Raw genomic sequence first — 22,049 nt, forward strand, 5'->3', positions numbered from 1 at the left:
CCATTGATGGACATTTGGGCTCTTTCCATACTTTGTTGTTGATAGTGCTGCTATAAACATGGGGGTGCATGTGTCCCTTCAAAACATCACACCTGTATCCCGTGGATAAATGCCTAGTAGTGCAATTGCTGGGTCAAAGGGTAGTTCTATTTTTAATTTTTTGAGGAACCTCCATACTGTTTTCCAGAGTGGCTGCACCAGCTGGCATTGCCACCAATAATGCATAAAAGATCCTCTTTCTCCGCATCCTGGCCAACATCTGTTGTTGCCTGAATTGTTAATGTTCGCCATTCTGACAGGTGTAAGGTGGTATCTCATTGTGGTTTTGATTTGTATTTCCCTGATGATGAGTGACATGGAGCATTTTTTCATGTGTCGGTTGGCCATCTGGATGTCTTCCTTGAAGAAGTGTCTATTCATGTCTTTTGCCCATTTCTTCACTGTATTATTTGCTTTTTGGGTGTTGAGTTTGATAAGTTCCTTATAGATTTTGGATAATAACACTTTATCTGATAAGTCATTTGCAAATATCCTCTCCCATTCTGTCAGTTGCCTTTAGGTTTGCTGATTGTTTCCTTCGCTGTGCAGAAGCTTTTTATCTTGATGAGCTCCCAATACTTTATTTTTGCTTTTAATTCCCTTGCCTTTGGAATGTTGACTCCTTTTATATAAAGGAATTACACTTTTCTAAATGAACTGATCCACAAGGTATTATCGACCTACATTCTACTGGAAGGGAAGCTGTTATTAAAGCACAATCATCCAGTTCGTTCTTTATAATTAACTTAAAACTTGACACAAAGACAGTCAGGATCATTTTAAGGAGTCTTCTGCATTCTTAGAAAATGCGGGCCAATGTCAAGTAATTCTCTTCATGGTGGATAATGCACTCCTTTACTACTTGATGTGACATTTTTCCTCCAGAGCTTCCTCATAGCATTCGTCATCTCAGAATTTCTCTCAGAGTGTAGATCAGGGGGTTCAGCATGGGGGTAAGACTGTATAAAACACACTCACTGATTTGTCAATAGGGAAGGTCTTAGCAGGTCTCACGTACATGAAAATACATGGCACAAAGAAGAAGACCACCACAGTGATGTGGGAACCACAGGTCTGGAGGGCTTTCCGCCTCCCTTCCGGACTAAGGTTCTTTAGAGAGTGCAAGATGACACCATAAGAGATGAGCAAGAGCACAAACACAATTGTGCAGATCAGTCCTTCATCACCCACCACTAACAGGCCAATGATATGGTCGTCAGTACAGACCAGTTTCAGTAATGGGTACATGTCACACAAAAAATGATCAATGAATTGGGACCGCAGAATGGGAGCCCATAAATAGTGCTAACTTGAATGGCTGAATGCAGAAAACCTCCAACCCAGGGCCATACCAGCAGCACAACACACACCCTTTGCCTCATGATACACAAATAATGCAGGGGTTTACAGATGGCCACATAGAGGTCATAAACCATCACCAAGAGAAGAATGATCTCTGATCCACCAAAAAGCTGCTCTGTAAACAGCTGGGTCATACAGTGTTGAAATGACCTGGTATTTTCCCCACATATCAAATCTGAAATCAATCTGAGGGAAATAGAAGGGGAGTAAATGACATCCATAAAAGGTAAGTTAGCAAGAAGCAAGTACATAGGTGTGTTCAGGGTCTTACTGACAGTTACAGTCGCCAAAATGAGGAGGTTGCCCACCACAGTGAAAATATAGAAGAGTGAGAACACGACCAAAAGGACCTTCTGTTCCTTTGGATCCTGTGTGAGGCCCAAGAGGATAAAATAAGTTACATTGCTCCTTGGTTCCATCTAGTCTGCATAGAAGCTGGCTTCTCATATTAGAAGCAGCTGATCTACAAAACAAGGAAGATAAATGCATTATAAGATTATTGATTCATTCAATTAAAAGAATGTAGAAGGAGTACCTATTTGTCTCACATGTGTGACATGTGTCATAGACATTAGGATTTCAAGTTGAATAAGCCATGGTTTCCTACACTCAGTGATATCATACATAATAATCACCAATATAATAGGTGCCATTATAAAAATACAGAACACGAAATGTCCAGGGTAAGAATATATCTACCAAATGGGAATCAAAAAAGTTTCCCAAAGGAAGCAATGCTTCACCTGAGTTTTAAAGGAAGAGTGGAAGAACAAGAGAAGAGGGAAAGGGAATTTCATGGAAAGATGCACAGTTTATAAAGTCCCAAAGGTGAAAAACTTGAGACCCATTTAAGGTAACTGACATATTCAAAGTGAGTAGATCAAATTAGGAACAGAAGGTCACTTCCCTAGGTTGTCTCTTCCCCCACTGAGACCTCTTTATTAGGATCTTTGGTTGGATATGCCTCCTTTCCCTGATCAATAAATGGGGAAGCATTCCACTATTGTGTCTCTCCCTTAATTGTTAAACTTCATATATGCAACATCTCCAACTTCAGAAATCTCCATTGGATATCAATTAGGACTTATAAAACTAATTTTTTTTTGCACAATAGACATAGATGCTTCCCACATCACTAAATGGTACCACCTTCCACATCATTGCTCAGACAAGAAATAATCACAGTGTCCTTCATGCCATCTTGCGGTCACGTCACATATTAATACCTTTAACAAATGATATTTATCCCCTTTAAAATTTATCACAAATTTAATCATTCCCCTCCCCTCCCCACTTCCTCTGGCCCACTGCACTAGCCTCCTACCACGTCCCTCCTCTTTCATTCTGGTCTCCATCAATTTGTTCTCCTGATGAAACTTAAAATGGATTCTTTTTAAATATGATTCTGATCTATCACTCCACTGCTCACAATGCCTACAGTTGCTTCCAATCACACACTCAGAACTTAATGAATCACAGTTCATCTTACAGTAAAGGGAATTATAATCTTCATTTCACAGTTGAACAAACTGAGGCTCAGAACATCTAATTAATTTTCCCAAGGTCAACCATTTTAAGTGATAAAACTAGAATTGGAATCAAAGTTTGCTTTCTCTCAAAGTGATCTCACTTTTACATAATAAAGATAGTTACACAGTTGCAAAGGCTGGTTTCCACTATTTACTGTTAGTCTTACCTTATAGAGGCATGTCCACAATCTGAAGGAACACATTTGACTCTGTCGTCCAGTTTGGCAAGAGGGCAAAAGCTGCATTATTGCTTGAGGACATATTTTTTTTTCATTCGACTATCTATCCATTTTCGCCAGAGTTTCTCCTGGTTATTCAGAAGGTTGCTTTTATTAATACCGTAGATGACTTCCTAGCAATTCCATGGTCCACACAGAAAACAAACATTTATCACATTAGGATAATATATCAAAAAGACAAGATTAACTCCTATCCTTACATAAGGAAAATAGCCACCAGCCATCTCCCAGGGAGATTTTTCTCAAGTAACTTCTTTCCAATTAATTTCTAAATAGAAAAATACCATTCAATGGCTTAGGCATCCTCATTCTGTTGGTTTGGTCAGATTAGCAGACTTGATACTTTAAGAGACATCATTGGGCTTCTCCTTAGGTAATGCTTTAAGCCCAACAGAAACCTCCTAAAAATGTGTATCAGTTGTTAAGAGCATAGCCTCTTCTTCCCCATACGGGCAAATATCACTAGACATTTTATCCCTTCTAACCACATTCTTCATTAAGTCCTACAATTGGAAAATGTCCACGACCAATTCTTGCTTATAAATTCACTGGGAATTTTCACAAAAATTTTCAAAAATATCTATGTAAAGATACTATTAGGCCAAATCACATAATTACTGTCAGAAATATGTGACATGAACAAAAAAAAATAGCTTTAGAACCATTGTAAGGCTACTGCCAGTTAAGAATAAAATTTCAGCCCAGTCATTTTGTTTTAGGAAGATTATTTTTCATGTATTTCTCCACTTCCCATAGCAAGTTTCTCTTCCCTTTTATTAATACTCAATTTATGCTGCCTTGAAGTAGGGTTGGGCATTTTATTTTTTTGCAGATTTCAACATAATAACTCTTTATTCAATTACAATTTTTTTTAATTTGGAGGGCTTATTTACTGTCAGGAACTGTGCTGCGAGAATACAGCAATTTATGAAATAGGAAAAAATTATGCAAATAGTCCTTCCTGCATGGTCCTGCACGGACCTTATATTCTCATGGTAGAGGGAGGCAGTATATAAGGGAACAATTTAGTGCGTTAATTACAGTCTTCATCAGTGCTAATAAGACAGCAAACAGGGTACTCAGGGAGAATTCTCCTATGGAGAAGATAACCAGGGAAGGCTTTTCTTCCACAGGATAGAAAGTGGCTACCATCAGAAAAATTGTTACAGGTAGTAAAATTAAGCAATCTGTTCTCACTTCACTGATGGCATGCCCTATATGTAGAAAATGCTAAAAAGTTACACAGGAATTTTTATTTCAGTGCCCTTTTGAAAAGGAGTGGTAAGTGTGGGCACTCTCGTGTTGTGCCGGATAGTAGTGGGAAAGCTTTCAACCTTGACTCGAGTGTCATATTAGCTGTGGATCTGTCATATATGGCCTTTATTATGTTGAGTTACATTCCTTCTATACCCAATTTTTTGAGATTTTTTTTTTAATTCAGGTTAGTTAACATATAGTGTAGTCTTCACTTCAGGAGTAGAACCCAGTGATTCATCTCTTACATATGACACCCAGTGTTCATCTGGAAAAGTGCACTCCTTAATGCCCGCCACCCATAACCTGTCCCCCACACATTTACCCTCCAACAACCCTCATTTTCTTCTCTGTATTTAAGAGTCTCTTATGGTTTGCCTCCCCAATAAGAGAGTTTTTTAAAATTTCATTCTAGTAAATGATTTTTATCTTACATTTTAGTATGTTTACTGAGCATCTAATTTATTGTGCTACTGGTGAAAGCTATGTGAGAATTCTATATTATGTTTGCAACTTCTTGGAAGTTTAAATTTATTTATTTTTTAGTGATAAATAAAACATTTCATTTTATTTAATTTGTTCCTTCTTCAGTGGACTGTTTTTCTTATGTAAATTCAACTTTCTGTTTTTTTCATTTTTTTTATGTTTATTTATTTTTGAGAGAGAAAGAGAACATGAGCAGGGGAGGGGCAGAGAGAGAGGGAGACACAAAATCTGAAGCAAGTTCCAGGCTCTGAGCTGTCAGCACAAAGTCCAACGTGGGGCTCAAACCTATAGACCGTGAGATCCTGACCAGAGCCGAAGTCGGATGCTCAACCGACTAAGCCACCCAAGTGCCCCTCAACTTTCTTATTTTTTTTAATTTTTCATTTATTTAAGTTTTTATTTAAATTCTAGTAAACATATAAGGTAATCTTAGTTTCAAGTGTAGAATTCAGTGATTCATCCTTTACATACAACACCCAATGCTCATCACAAGTGGCCCTCTTAATGCCCATCACCATTTAATCCATTCCCCCACCACCTCCCCACCAGCAACCTTCAGTCCGTTCTCTATAGTTAAGAGTTTCTTATGGTTTGCCTCCCTTACTTTTTTCCCTTCCCCTATGTTCACCTGTTTTGCTTCTTAAATTCCACATCAGTGAAATCATATGGTATTGTCTTTCTGACTTATTTCACTTAGCATAATATACTCCCTCTCCAACCACATTGTTGTAAATGGCAAGATTTTATTATTTTTCATGGCTGAGTAATATTCCATTGTATATGCCCATCTTCTTTATCGATTCATCAGTCAATGGATGTTTGGGCTTTTTCCACAATTTGGCTATTGTTGGTAATGCTTTTATAAACATCAGGATGCACGTGCCCATCTGCATCACTATTTTTATATCCTTTGGGTAAACACCTAGTAGTGCAATTCCTGGGTCATAGGGTAGTTCTGCTTTTAATTTTTTGAGAAACCTCCATACTGTTTCCCAGGGTGGTTGTACCAGTTTGCATTCCCACCAGCGGTATATTTCTGCATCCTTACCAACATCTGTTGTTTCTTGTGTTGTTAATGTTAGCCATTCTGACATATGTGAGGTGGTTTCTCATCATGGCTTTCATTTGTATTTCCCTGATGATGAGTGATGTTGAACACCTGTTCATGCATCTGCTAGCCATCTAGAAGTCTTTGGAGAAAGGTCTATTCACACCTTACTGCCCATTTCTTAACTGGATTATTCGGGGGATGTTGAGATTGATAATTTCCTTACAAATTTTAGATACTAACCCTTTATCAGATATGTCATTTCAAATATCTTCTCAATTCTTTAAGTTGGATTTTAGTTTTGTTGATGGTTTCTTTTGCTGTGCAGAAGCTTTTTATCTTGATGAAGACCCAATAGTTCATCTTGCTTTCGTTTGCCTTGCCAGCCGTGACATGTCAGTAAGAAGACATGGTATGGTCGAGGTCAAAGAGGTTACTGCCTGTGTTCCCCTCTAGGATTTTGATGGTTTCCTGTCTCACACTTAGATCTTTCATCTATTTTGAATTTATTTTTGTACATGGTGTAAGAAAGTGGTCCAATTTCATCCTTCTGCATGTTGTTGTCCAGTTTCCCCAACACTCTGTTGAAGAGGAGTTTTTCCATCTTTTCCATTTTCAATTTGCTTTGTTGAAGATTAGTTGACCATAGAGTTGTGGGTCCATTTCTGGATTTCCTATTTTGTCCCATTGATCTACATGTCTGTTTTTGAGCTAGTACCATACTGTCTTGATCACTACAGCTTGAAGTCTGGAATTGTGATGCCTCCAGATTTCTTCATTTTCAAGATTGCTTTGGCTATTTGGTGTCTTTTGTGGTGCCATACAGATTTTAGGATTGTTTGTTCTAGCTTTGTGAAAAATGCTGGTGGTACTTGATAGGGATTGCATTAAATCCATATATTGCTTTGGGTAGTATGGACATTTTTTAATATATTTTTAAATGTTTCTTTATTTTTGCGAGAGAGGGAGACAGAAAGAGAGAGAGAGAGAGAGAGCGCACACAAGTTGGGTGGAGGGGCAGAGAGAGGGAGGAACAGAATCTGAAGCAGGCTCCAGGCTCCAAGCTGTCAGCACAGAGCCTGACACAGGCTCCAACTCACGAACTGTGAGATCATGACCTGAGCTGAAGTCGAACGCTTAACCCACTGAGCCACCCAGGTGCCCCTGGTAGTATGGACATTTTTAACAGTATTTGTTCTTCCAATCCATGAGCATGGAAATGTTTTTCCATTTCTTTCTGTTCAATTACTTGCATCAGTATTGGTATTGTTATAATTTTCAGAGTAGACATCTTTATCCTCTTTGTTTACATTTATTCTTAGGTAAGTTGTGGGTTTTGGTGCAATTGTAAATGGGATGGATTCCTTAATTTCTCTCTTTCTGCTGCTTCATTATTAATAAATAGAAAAGCAACAGATTTCTACACACTGATTTTGTATCCTGCAACTTTGCTGAATTCATGTATCAGTTCTGGCAATTGTTTGGTGGAATCTTTCAGGTTTATAGAGAGTATCATGTCATCTGGGAATAGTGAAGGCTTGACTTCTTCCTTGTCAATTTGGATGCCTTTTATTTCCTTTTTGCTATCTGATTGCTGAGACTAGGACTTCCATTATTTGAGCCGGTTTCCAGTAAGGGTGTGCTCAGTGGCTTGACTAGGGTGGGGGAGTGTCTTAAGCAATAAGCAGGTCATGTGGGGGTTATACATGAGATGGTGGGTGTAGCACAAAATGGAGTTAGTCTTGCTCTGCTTGTCCAGGGGTAGGGGATTTTTGTTAAATTCCTTGGGTCCCACAAGGTCATTATCTCAGAGTTCATGAGTTCAAGTCCCACATCAGACTCTCTGCTGACAGCTCAGAGCCTGGAGCCTGCTTCAGATTCTGTGTCTCCCTCTCTCTCTGCCCCACCCCTGCTTATGCTCTGTCTCTGTCTTTCAACAATGAACAAACATTTAAAAAAAATTAAATGTCTGGTAGAATTTTTCTGGCAAGCTACCTAGCCCTGGATTTTTTTGTTGTTGTTGGGAGATTTTTTCAATACTGTTTCCATTTCTTTGCCAGTTATTGGTTTGTTCAAATTTTCTATTTCTTCCTGTTTCAGTTTTGGTAGTTTATATGTTTCTAGGAATTTATCCTTTTCTTCCAGATTGCTGACTTTGTTGGCATATGATTTTTCATAATATTCTTTTATAATTGTTTACATTTCCGAAGTGTTGGTTGTGATCTCTTTCATTCATGACTTTATTTCTGGGGGGTACTTTCTCTTTTCTTTTGAAAGTCTGGCTAAGGGCTTATCAGTTTTATTAATTCTTTCAAAGAACCAGGTCCTATTTTCATTGATCTGTTCTACTGGGGGGGGGGGTGTTGTTAGTATATCATTTATTTCTGCTCTACTCTTTATTATTTCCCTTCTGCTGGCTTTAGGATTATCTGCTGTTCCCTTTTTACCTCCTTTAGGTGTAACATTAGGTTGTGTATTTGGGACCTCTCTTGCTTCTTGAGAAAGGCCTAGATTGCAGTATACTTCCCTCTTAGGACTGCCTTTGCTAATCCCAAAGGTTTTGGACTTTCATGTTTTTATTTTCACTTGCTTCCATATATTTTTTATTTCTTCTTTAATTTTCTAGGTAACCATTCATTCTTTAGTACGATTTTCTTTAACTTCCATGTGTTTGAGGGCTGACCAAATTTTTCTTGTGGTTGTCTTCTAATTTCACAGAGCCCTTTGCCCATTTTTTATCACGATGGTGTTTTTCTGTGTTAATGAGATGTAGAAATTTGTTATATATTCTGGATGTTAACACATCATCAACTATATCCTTTGAAAATATTGTCTGTTGTTTGTGGGATGCCTTATCTCTCTGTTGATAGTGTTCTGCGATGTACAAAATTTCTTAAATTCGATCAAGTAATTTCTGTGTTTTTTCTTTTCTTGCCTGTGGTTTTCATGTTGTACCCAAATAATCATTGCCAAATCCAAAGTCATGAACTTTTTTGTCATGTTTTCTTCTAGAGTTTCATAGTTCTAGCTGACAATTGAGGTCTTTGATCCCTTTTGAGTCAATTTTTGTAAATGGTGTACATGAAGGGTTCTGTTTCATTCTTTTGCATGTGGATATCCAGTTTGACCACACCATGTTTTGAACCACCTGTCCTCTCCTCAAGAATGTTCATGTCACCCGTTGAAAATCATTTGAACACATATGCAAAGGTTTCTCTCCAGGCTCTGTATTTTCTTCCATTGTTATGTCCCTATTTATGCCAATATCATTCTGTTTTGTTTGTTGTAGCTTTGTAGTAAGTTTTAGAGCCAGGAAGTCCTCCAACCATTTGTCTGTTTGTTTGTTTGTTTGTTTGTTTGTTCTCCAAAGTTATTCTGGCTGCTTGGAGTGCCTTGAGTTTCCACCTGAATTTTAAGATGGATTTATCTCAGCAAAAAATATACTTTTTGGATTTTTATCGGGATTGCATTGAATCTGTAGATTATTTTAGGTAGCATTGACATCTTAATATGAACTGTATCAGTTCATGAAACTCTTCCATTTATTTGTGTCTTCTAGAATAGCTTTCAGCAGCATTGTTTAGTTTTCCGTATAAAGACTTTTACTTCCTTGTTTAAGTTTATTCTTAAGTACTTTGTTCTTTTTGATGCTGCGCTAAAAGGAATTGTTTCCTTAATCCTCTGTGGGTTGCTCATTGGTAGCACAGATATTCATTATCTTTCATGATAAAATAAGCATCTCAACAAGTTGTATATGGAAGGGATGTACCTTGGGGCATCTGGGTGGCTCAGTCCATTAAGTGTCTGAATCTTGATCTTGGTTTAGGTTACGATCTCACAGTTTGTGGGCTCCAGACCCACGTCATGCTGTGCACTGACAGTGTGGAGCCTGTTTGGGGTTCTGTCTCTCCCTCTGTCTGACTCTCCCACCCCTCTGTCCCTCTCAAAATAAATAAATAAACTTAAAAAAAAAGAGAAGGAATGTACTTCAACATAATTGAGGCCATATATGAGCAATCCACGGTAACATCACACTCACCAGGGCAAGGTTGAAAGCTTTCCCACTACAATCAAGAAGATCAGAGTGCCCACGCTCACCTCTGCTTTTCAAAATAGCACTGGAATAAAAATCCCTGTGAAATTGTTAGCATTTCTACTTATAGGTCATGCCATCAGTAAAGTGAGAACAGATTGCTTGTAATGTTTCTTAATTTTACTGCTTGTAACAATTTTTCTGATGGTAGCCCTTTTCTATCCTGTGGATCTCAGATCAATCATTCAATTTGAACAAAGGCCTTCCCCTGGTCACCTTCTCCATAGTAGAATTCTCCCTGAGTACCCTGTTTGGTCTCTTATTAGCACTGATGAAGACTTTAATTAGCTTACTAAATTGTCCCCCTATTCACTTCCTGACTCTGCTATGAGAATGTAAGGTCCAAGCAGGAAGGACCTGTTGCATAATTCTCTCCCGTATTTCATTAATTGCTGTGCCCTCACTTACAGCATGGTTCCTAGCAACAAATAGGAGGTCCAACTTGAAAAAAAAGTACTAATTGAATAAATAGTTGTTATGTCTAAATCTGTGAATAAATATCTACAGCATCTAACCACACTTCAAGGCAGCATAAGTTGAATATTAATGGAAAGAAAAACTTGCTATGGCAAGTGGGGGAATATATGATAAATTAATCTTTCCTAAAACAAAATGACTGGCTTGAAATTTTATTCTTGACTGCCAGTAGTCTTCTTACAATGGTTCTAAAACTGTTTTGTCTGTTTTGTTTTGTTTATGTCGCATCTTTCTGACCCTCATTATGTGATTTGGCCTAATAGTATCTTTATATAGGTATTTTTAAAAGATTTTGTGGAAATTCCCAGTGAATTTAATTAAGCAAGAATCAGTGTTGGCAGCTTTCCAATTGTGGGACTTAATGAGGAATGTGGTTAGAAGGAATAAAATGTCCAGTGATGGTTGCCTGCATGGGGAAGAAGAGGCTATGCTCTTAACAACTGATCCACATGTTTGAGGACGTTTCTGTTAGGCTTAAAGCATTACTTAAGGAGAAGCCCAAGCATGTCTCTTTAAAATATCAAGTCGGCTAATCTGACCAAACCAACACTATGGAGTGAGGATGACTAAGCTGTTGAATGGTATTTTTCTGTTTAGAAATTAGAGGCAAAGAAGTTGCTTGAGAAAAATGGGAGATGGCTGGTGGCTATTTTTCTCATGTAAGGATAGTTAGTTCACTACCTTTTTGATATATTATCCTAATGTGATAAATTTTTGTTTTCTCTGTGGACCATGGAATTCCTAGGAAGTGGTCTAAAATCTAAAAGCAACCTTCTGAATAACCAGGAGACCTTATGGAGAAAACGGATAGACAGCCAAATGAAATAACATATATCCTCAAGTAATAAGGCAGCTTTTGCCCTCTCTTGTCAAACTGGATGACAGAAGAAATCCAGGTTGCTGGGAATGAGTAGAAAGCGTTCCTTCAGATTGTAGACCTGCTTTCACAAGTTAAGACTAAAAGTAAGTCGTGGAAACCAGCCTTTGCAATTGTGTGGCTCTCTTTATTATGTAAAAGTGAGATCATCTTTAGATGAAGCAAACTTTGATTCCGATTCTGGTTTAATCATTTAAAAATGGCTGACCTTGGGAAAATTAACTAGTTGATCTGAGCCTCAGTTTGTTCATCTGTGAACTGGGAATTATAGCTCATCTTATGGTCACATGAACTGTGATTCATTGAGTTTTGAGTGTGTGATTGGAATCCACTGTAGACATTGTGAGCAGTGGAGTGATAGATCAGAATCTGATTTAAAAAGGATCAATTGGGCTGCATGAGCAGAATGTACTGATGGAGGCTAGAGTACAAGGGGAGGGATGTGGCAGGAAACCAATGGAGTGGGTCAGGAGAAGTGGGGAGGGAAGGGAAATGATCAAATTTGTGATATGTTTTAAAGGGCATTAATGGCATTTGTTAAAGGTATCAATATGTGACATGAAGATAAGAAAGACATAAAGGCACTGTGATATTTCTTGTCTGAGCAATGACATTTAATGAATTGTGGAACACTAGATTTATGGTGAAAAATGAAAAATTTAGTTTTATAAGTACTGAACTGATATCCTATTGGAGATGTCCAGAGTTAAAGATGTTGCATATGTGAAGTTTAAAAATTAAGGGGAGACATAAGAGTGGAATGCTTTCACATATATTGGTCAGGAAAAGGGGGATATCCAACCAAAAACCCTAATAAAGAGGGATGAGACACTCCAGGGCGGTGACCTTCCATTCCGAATTTCATCCCCTCACTTGAAATATGCCAGTTACCGGGGCGCCTGGGTGGCGCAGTCGGTTAAGCGTCCGACTTCAACCAGGTCACGATCTCGCGGTCCGTGAGTTCGAGCCCCGCGTCAGGCTCTGGGTTGATGGCTCGGAGCCTGGAGCCTGTTTCCGATTCTGTGTCTCCCTCTCTCTCTGCCCCTTCCCCGTTCATGCTCTGTCTCTCTCTGTCCCAAAAATAAATAAAAAACGTTGAAAAAAAAATTTAAAAAAGAAATATGCCAGTTACCTTATATGGTTCTCAAGTTTTTCACTTTTGTGACTTTAAGAACTGTGCACCTTTCCATGGAATTCTCTTGTCCTCTTTTTTGTCCTTCCACTTTTGCTTTAGATAACTGAGCTAAAGCATTGCTTCCTCTGGGATGTCTTCATTGATTGTCTTTGATTGATATATTCCTACACTGTGTGTCACTTATTACACTGGCAATAATTATATATGCTCTTTCAGAGTGTAGGAAACCATGGCTTATTTAACTTGGGAATCACAGCACCAGTGAAATACTCCACACAAACAGGTCGTCTTCTACTTTTTTTTAATTGATGAATCAATAAAAGATTAATCTTATTATGCATTTAAGTTTCCCTCCTTGTTTTCTAGGAAACCTACATCTAATATGTGAATCAGGTCCTATACAGACTGGATGGAATCAAAGAACAATGTAACTTTCTTTGTCCTCCTGGGCCTCACACAGGATGGAAAGGAACAGAAGTTTCTGTTTGTTATATTCTTGCTCTTCTATATTTTGACGGTGGTGGGCAACCTGCTCATTGTGGTGACTATAGCTGTCAGTAAGACGCTGGGCTCCCCTATGTACTTGTTTCTTGCTAACTTATCTTTTATGGATGTCACTTATTCGTCTTGCATTTCCCCCAGATTGATTTCGGACTTGTTCTTTGGGGAAAATACCATATCCTTCCAATCTTGTATGACCCAGCTATTTACAGAGCACCTTTTCGGTGGATCAGAGGTCATTCTTCTGCTGGTGATGGCTTATGACCGCTATGTGGCCATCTGTAAGCCTTTGCGTTATTTGGTTGTCATGAGGCAAGAGGTGTGTGTTGTGCTGCTGGTGGGGTCCTGGGTTGGAGGTTTTCTGCATTCAGCCATTCAAGTTAGCACGATTTATAGTCTCCCATTCTGTGGTCCCAATGTCATTGATCATTTCATCTGTGAAATGTACCCCTTACTGAGACTTGCCTGTACTGACACATATGTCATTGGCCTGTTAGTGGTGGCCAACGGAGGGATGATGTGCACAATTGTGTTTGTGCTCTTGCTCATCTCTTATGGTGTCATCTTGCACTCTCTAAAGAACCTTAGTCCGGAAGGGAGGCGGAAAGCCCTCCAGACCTGTGGTTCCCACATCACTGTGGTGGTCTTCTTCTTTGTGCCATGTATTTTCATGTACGTGAGACCTGCTAAGACCTTCCCCATTGACAAATCAGTGAGTGTGTTTTTTACAGTTATAACCCCTATGCTGAACCCCCTGATCTATACTCTGAGAAATTCTGAGATGACAAATGCGATGAAGAAGCTCTGGATGAGAAATGTCGTATCTGTTGGTGTATAAGTGCATTATCCACCATGAAGAGAATTATGTGACATTGGATGCCATTTTATAAGAATGCAGATGTCTTTTTAAAATGATTCTGAGTTCCCTTGTTCAAAGAACTTAATTATTTTTAAAGGGTGAACTGGATAATTGTGCTTTAATAACAATTTCCCTCCCTGGTAGAATCTATAGTCCATTATCCCTTGGAGATTGCTTCATTTAGAAAGGTGCAAAACCTTCATAGCAAGGTTTCAACAATAGGTAATTATTTAGCAAATTTTCCTGGTTAATTTTCAATCAATTTATGTTTTTTAATTTTTTTGATACTTAGTAATATTTTACTTATATTCTTGTTATTTCAGGTAATTCTTTTTATTATACTAATTATAATGTTAATGATGCATAGACTGTCTTGTTCAGTAAATTTCTGTTGCCTTATCTGCAAAATATTTTGTGTAACACTTTTACTTTTACAAGAAAAATTGATGTGTAATGGATAATAATGAATAGTAAAAGAGAACACTTTACATAATGGGAATAAATTACCTACTCACCTCTCAACACAGTCTCTATTCCTCTTTCCCCAGAGGAAGTCACTTAATCTGTTTCTTAAGCCTCTTGAGGTATTAACATCATTTGTATTTATGTATGCAAATTTTTCTCTGTGTATTTAAATATTTGTTTTTATTATCGACTTTTTAAAAAATAAACTTTTAAGTTTAGGATAGTTTTGTTTATTTTTGATTTTTCAGTTGAAAAATTGTCCTACAATATTATCCTAGTTTCGGATACACAACATAGTGACTGAACTATCATGTACATTAAGAAATGCTCATTATGATCATGGTAGCTTCCATGGGTTAAGATAAAAAGTTGCTACAACATATTGGATGTGTTCCCTATGCGATACTTTTTATTCTTGTGTTGTATTTATTTTATAAGTGAAACTCTGTACCCTTTATCTCCTTCACCCATTTTGCCTATCCCTCCATCCCCCTCAACTCTGGCAACTGCCAGTTTGTTCTCTGTATGCGTGAGTTTGTTCCTGGTTTTTGTTTTTGTTTTTAAATTCCACGTATAAGTGAAATCATTTGCAACATCTTGAAGATATTGCATACTAGTCCATAGAGATCTCTTAGTTTTTCTTGTACTGCACATTACTTATTAACATATACTAAAATAAATATATCCATTCCTGTTCATGTTTTTACTAACCTTTTTTTTTTTGACAAAGAAGTTTGCTATAATTGTATGCTTGTGAATAAGTGCAAGTATGAGTTCCTAAGAGTGGAATTGTTGAGATATGTATTTGAAACAATGATCACATAGTTAAGTGTCGATATTCATAGGTATCGCCAAAGTGCCGTCCCAGAGATTGTCCCAGTAGCTACACTGATGCTCACCGTCTGTGAGGGTACTTCAGGCCACATTCTCAACCACCTGTAGCTGACGAATATTTGTGGCATAGAACAATCTGACTAAACTGTAATCTTTCTTATTGTTTAGTTTATCTTTCCAGATGTTGAATATGGTTTGTATTTCTTTTTCTGGGAATCATCTGTTAATACCTTTACCTATTTCATTCAATTGTTGCTCATTTCCATACTGATTCTTACTGATTACATTCTAAGAAAGGATCCCTTTTACTATTGTGAATGTAAGTATTATCTTTCTGACTACTGGTGTGTTTTTAACTTTTGTATACTCTGTAGAATGCTTTTGGTGTGTAATGATGTTTTCTTTAAAACATTTTTTTAATGTTTACTTATTTGTGAGACAGAGAGACAGAGACAGAGCTTGAGCAGGGGAGGGGCAGAGAGAGAGGGAGGCACAGAATCCGAAGCAGGCTCCAGGCTCTGAGCTGTCAGCACAGAGCACAGTGTGGGGCTCAAATTCACTAGCTGTGAGATCATAACCTGGGCCAAAGTCGGATGCTTAACTGACTGAGCCACTCAGGTGCCCAATGTTTTCTTTTAAATCCAATAAGGATTTTTTTTAAAGACTCTTTGTTCATGCCAAAATATTCTTCAACTATATTTGAGCACTTAATTTTTAAAGTATTTTTGAGGTTATGTATCATGCATTAGAACTTTTGCTGCATTTGGAATTTATTTTGATCTATGAGTTGAAAAGAGATAGAATTTTAGTGGATTTTCTAAAATTTAAGATTTTTTTTATAGTTGCATATTTTTCTTTTTGCCATTGACTTGAAATCCTGATATTATATTCCTAAACCCCATATATGTTTATATCCAATTCAAGAATCAATTCTGTCTCATTGATCTCTTTATTCATGTCCCAGTTGATATGAAATATAGTTGCTTTGATACAATGACACATTTTGATATGTGATGAGACCAGCAGTCCCTCCTTAATATGCTTTTTCAGAATTATGTCTAGTTTTGCATATTTACATTTCCAAATCAAGTTTAAAATGAAATAGTAAGTTTACATTTAAATAAGATAATACAAGTTTAATGTTACAATAAGTTTACAATGAAGTTAAACAGGTTTAAAATAGCATAGTTTTAAAACAAAAGTCAGTTATGATTTTCAAGAAGATTCAGTTAGAGAAGATTAAGGAAATTTACCTCTTCCGAGTGCTGAGAACTGTTATCCCCCACCGGGTCTTGACATTTAACATTGGGTACTGCTTCCATTTTCCACCTGTATGACTTATCCCTTCTAGAAGTCTGCTGTTCATCCTCCATGACCCCCCCGAAATGCTGCCTGGCGCTTTTCTGTAAGAAAACCATCTCTTTGAGGAAGTAAATGCCTTATGTCTTTGCTGAGCATCCATATGGCCATCTGCAAACCCCAGCACCATGACATCATCACGAGTGACAGGGATATGGCTTCCTCTTTCAGGTGGCATGTGCTACAGACTTTGTCCCAGCAGCCATTCAGGTTCTCTTCACAGTGTGGCTGTGTGTGTGTGGCCCCAATGTCATAGACCATTTGTGTGTGATGTAAACCCGTTTTTGAAAGTTGTCTGCATGGACCCAATCGTACCCTTGGTCTCTTTGTTGCTGTCGACAGTGGGTTCATTGACCTGTTAACATTTTCTTCTTGATGGTCTCATAGGTGGTCATCTTCTACTACTCTTGCTCCCTGAAGACCTATAGCTTCAAGAGGAGACACAAAGCCATGTCCCTCACGTCACTGTGGTGGTCTTAATATTGTGTCCGTATATTTATATATTTGCACCCAGTCACCACCTTTTCCACTGATCAAGTTGTGGCTGGGTTGTATACCACAGTAACTCCCTTGTTAAACTTCTTAAACCTGTGCACTCAGAAAGTTGGAGGTGAAAAATGCCGTGAGGAAGTTCTGGAGGAAAAAAGGTAACAGAGATATCCATAACTTTATTAAATGTTGGTCTCTTTAATGGAAAAGAGATAAGAAGATACTTTCTGTGGTGCAGAGGCACATGAACACTATTTGTCCCAAGTATGTTTATTTTCACATATAGGCACTGTGAGGAAAGGTCCAGGCAGGAAATTATTTATCATTGTAAAAATAGCGTATTTAGACTTATGTATGTCTAATTGATTGTCAAAGTTTAACGTACTGTCCGAATTAGAGTTCTTGTAAATGCAGATTATCAGGACACAGCTCTGGAGATTTTCGTTTACTAGCTTTGTTGTTGAATGACATACTACTTTCTAAAGAGGTGTACGTAAAGCCAAAGAGTTCTGCATGTACTCTTGCTATCGTGCTGTGCTTTGTGTTGACATCATGCACCTTTTAATGAAGTCAACTTAGTTTTTACACTTAGTTTTTAACTTGTAGTAAAATACAAATAACAAACTTGCAGTTGTAGCCATTTGTAAGTGCATAGTTCAGGGGCATTGAGTTAATTCACATTGTCATGATAGTTAGTTAAGTTAATTCATCTTGGTTATGCAAACACAAGCACCATCTGTGTCCAAAGCTTTTTCATCTTCCCGGGTTGAAATTCCACACTCATTAAACATTAATTCTCTGTTTCCCTTTCTCTGGGCCTTAGAAGATACCATTCTACTTACTTTCTGTCTATGAATTTGGCTACTTTAAGCACCATATGTAAGTGGAATCATACGTTAAATTGTCTTTTTGTGACTGTCTTATTTCACTCAATAAGTGAATGTATGTGTTAGCATGTGTCAGAATTTCCTTCATTTTTAAGGGTGAATAATAACCCGTTGTGTACATAAACCTCACACTGTTCATACATTTATCTGTCAGTAGACACCTTGGCTGCTTCTACTTTGTGTCTATTATGAATTATAGTGCCATGAATGTAGATATAGGAATATCTGTCTGAGACTGTGGTTTCCATGATTTTGTGTATATACCCCAATTGTGGATCATATAATAATTTTTTGCTTAATTTTTTAGGAACTACCATAACATTTTCCATAGCAGCTACATCATTTTACATTCCCACCAGAATGCACGGTTGTTCCCATTTCTCCACTTTCTTACATATGTTGTTATCATTACATTTTGTGGTAATAGCTCTCCCGTTGGATGTGAAATGGTATTGCACGATGGTTTTGAAGCGCCTTTCCTAAGGAAAATGATTAATGTAATGTAAGCACATCTTTTCATGTGCTTATAGGGCATTCATGCGTCTCTTCTGGAGAAATGTCTACGGAAGTCCTTTTCTCATTAAAAAAATTTTTTTTTAATGTTTATTTATTTACTTTGAGATGGAGAGAGAGCAAGTGGGGGAGGGGCAGAGAGAGGAGGAGAGAGAGAATCCCAAGCATGCTCTGCGCTCTCAGGCACTGGCACCTTTGCTGTAAGAAAACCATCTCTGCCAGGAAATACACGACTTAAGTCTTTGCTGAGCATCCATGTGGCCATCTGCAAACCCCTGTACTATGACATCATCATGAGTGACAGGGATATGGCTTCCTCTTTCAGGTGGCATGTGTGAGAGGCTTTGTCTTTGCAGCCACTCATGTGAGACTCGAACTCACAAACTGTGATATCATGACCTGAGCCTTAATCAAGAGTTGGACGCTTAGCCTACTGAGGCACCCAGATGCCCCCCTTTGCTCGTATTTCATCAGGTTCTTTTATTTTTTGATATGCAGTAGTTCTTTATATAATGTTGATATTAATACCTTATCAAATATATCATTTGCAAATATTTTCTCTCCTTTGTGGGATACCTTTTCGGTCTGTTGATAGTGTCTTTTGGTGTATAAAAGTTCTTAAATTTGATAAAGTAATTTATGCATTTTTTCTTTTCTTGCCTGGGGTTTTGGTGTCCTACCCGTGAAATTATTGCCAAACCTAAAGTTATGAATTTTTCTTTCATGTTTTCTTCCAAGACTCTCATAGTTCTGTCTAGTAGTTGAGGTCTTTGTTCCATTTTAAGTTAATTTTTGTATATGCTGTGCATTAAGCGTTCAGTTTCATTTTTTTTTTGTGTGGATATCCAGTTTCACAGCACCATTTTTTTAAACCACCTGTCCTCTCCCCATGACTGTTCTTGTCACCTGTTGACAATCATTTGAAGACATATGCAAAAGTTTATTTATAGGCTCTGTATTTTATTCCATTGTTATGTCCATCTTTATGCCAACATCATACTGTTTCGATTACTGTAGCTTTGTAATAAGTTTTAGAACCAGGAAGTCCCCAACTGTTTGTTTGTTTCCCAAGGTTATCTTGGCTGCATGGAGTTTCCACCAGAATCTTAGGATGGATTTATTTATTTCAACAAAAAACTTTTTTTTTTTTTTGGATTTTGATAGGGATTGCATTCAATATGTAGATTACTTTAGGTAGTATTAATAACATGAGCCACATCAGTTCATGAGCCACATGAGTTCATTAATAACTCATGAGTTCATTAATAACATGAGCCACATCAGTTCATGCCATTTATTTGTGTCTTCTAGAATATTTTTCAGCAACATTTTGTAGTTTTTCATTGTACAAGACTTTTGCTTCCTTGTTTAAGTTTATCCTCAAGTACTTTGCTCTCTTTGAAGCTATTGTAAATGGAAGTATTGTCTTAATTCTCTCTCTGGGTTGTCATTGGTAGCACAGAAATTCAGCGTCTTTCTGTGAAAACAAAACAAAACAGAACGGAACAACCAAAACCAGAAAACTCCCAACAAATTGGGTGTAGAAGGAATGTACCTCAACATAAGAAAGGCCACGTATGACTGATCCACAGGTACCATCACACTCAACAGGGAAAGGTTGAAAGCTTTCCCAGTCAGGAACAAGATGAAAGTGCCCATGATCACCCCTCCTTTTCAACATGGCACTGGGATAAAAAATCCCTGTGACATTTTTAGTGACATGAGGTTATTTTGCTTACTCAATTTTTACTAAATTTTACTATAACAGTTTTTCTGATGGTAGCCACTTTCTATCCTGTGGATCTCAGCTTAAGCATCAACTTTGAAGAAAGGCCTTCCCTGGTCACCTTCTCCATAGTAGAATTCTCTCTGAGTACCCTGTTTGCTCTCTTATTAGCACTGATGAAGAGTGTAATTAGCTTACTACATTGTCCCCTTATTTACTGTCTGGCTTTATTATGAGAATATAGGCTTCATTCAGGAAGGACCTTATACATGATTTTTCCCATCGTTAATTGCTGGATCCTCACTCTTAGTACATTTCCTATCATTAAAGAGTTGCTCCATATAAGAAAAATACTTAAACAAAAAAACTTGAATAGTGATTACATTAAAATTTGTGAATAAATATTTAAAATATGTAACAACACTTCTAGGCAGATTTAATTGAGTATTAAATAAAATGAAGGAAAAACATTATATGACAAGTGGGGAAATATATGATAAATTAATCTTTACTGGAACAAAATAATGGCTGAAATTTTATTCTTGACTGGCAAAGGTCTCCTAATGGTTTTAAAGCTTTTTTTGTTTTGTTTTGTTTTTGCTCCATGTTATATCTTATAGGCCTTCATTATGTGATTTAGTCTAGTAGTATCTTACGTTTAGATGTGCTTTCAAACTTTTGTGAAAATCTGAGTGAATTATGTAATTAAGCAAGAATCAGTCTTGGACACTTTCCAATCCTATAACTTAATGAGGAATGTGGTCAGAAGGGATGAAATGTCCAGTTATCTTTGCCTGTATGGGGAAGAAGATGCTAGAACTGATAAAATTTTCAGGAGGTCCTTCTTAGGCTTAAAATATTGCTTAATAAAAAGTACAAGGGTGTCTCTCAAATTTCAAGTCAACTATTCTGCCCAAACCAATACTATAGAATGATAAGGACTCACTAACTGAATGGTATTTTCTATTTAGAAATTAGTGGGAAAGAAATTACCTGAGAAGGTCTCCTTGGGAAATGGCTGGTGGCTCTCTCCTTATGTAAGGATAGGAATTCCTTGTCTTTTTGATAAATTATCCTAATGTGATCAATTTTTGTTTTTCTGTGTAGACCATGAAATTCCTAGGATGTAATCTACAGTGCAAATAAAAACAACCTTCTGAATAAGAAGGAGACTCTACAGAGAAAATGGATAGACAGTTGATTGAAATAAAATATATCCTCACATAATAATGCAACTTTTTGTCCTCTCTTGTCAAACTGGATGACAGAGGAAATCCAGGTGGTTGGAAATGAGTAAAAAGTGTTCCTTCAGATTGTGGATTTGCCTTCACAAGATAAGACTAACAGTAAATAGTGGAAACCAGCTTTTGTAATTGTGTTGACTATCTTTATTATGTAAAAGTGAGATCACTTTGAGATAAAGAAAACTTTCATTCTAATTCTAATTTTATCACTTAAAAATGGGTGACCTTGGGAAAATAAATTAGATGATCTGATGAGCCTCAGTTTGTTTAACTATGAAATGGGGATTATAATTCCTGTAACTGTAAGATGAACTGTGATTCATTAAGTTGTGAGTGTGTGATTGGAATCCACTGTAGGCATTGTGAGCAGTGGAGTAATAGACCAGAATCATATTTAAAAAGGATCATTTTTAAGTTGCATCAAGAGAACCAATTGATGGAAGCCAGAATGAAAGGGGAGGGACAAGGCTAGTGTGGTGGGACATAAGAAGTGGGGAGGGGAGGGAAATGATTAAATTTGTGATATATACATATATTTTTAAATGTTTATTATTGAGAGAGAGAGAGAGAGAGAGCATTGGGGAAAGCAGAGAAAGAGTGGGAGACACATAATCTGAAGCAGGCTCCAGGCTC

At 37.4% G+C, this 22,049-nt stretch overlaps 1 protein-coding gene and 1 pseudogene across 1 annotated transcript; one reads left to right on the plus strand and one right to left on the minus strand.

Moving 5' to 3' along the window:
- Positions 1-872: 872 nt before the first annotated feature.
- LOC131486649 (olfactory receptor 4A47-like) lies at positions 873-1,820 on the minus strand (annotated as a pseudogene).
- Positions 1,821-12,948: 11,128 nt separating this feature from the next.
- Positions 12,949-13,878, plus strand: LOC131488774 (olfactory receptor 4A47-like). The gene has a single exon (XM_058690608.1). It carries the CDS (start codon positions 12,949-12,951, stop codon positions 13,876-13,878), a length of 930 nt encoding a protein of 309 aa, XP_058546591.1.
- Positions 13,879-22,049: the final 8,171 nt, after the last annotated feature.

Source organism: Neofelis nebulosa, chromosome 10 (assembly GCF_028018385.1).
Source record: "Neofelis nebulosa isolate mNeoNeb1 chromosome 10, mNeoNeb1.pri, whole genome shotgun sequence".
NCBI classification, from domain to species: domain Eukaryota; kingdom Metazoa; phylum Chordata; class Mammalia; order Carnivora; family Felidae; genus Neofelis; species Neofelis nebulosa.

Coding starts and splice junctions, on each gene's coding strand:
- LOC131488774 (XM_058690608.1), top strand. CDS start 12,949: ATGGAATCAAAGAACAATGTAACTTTCTTTGTCCTCCTGGGCCTCACA.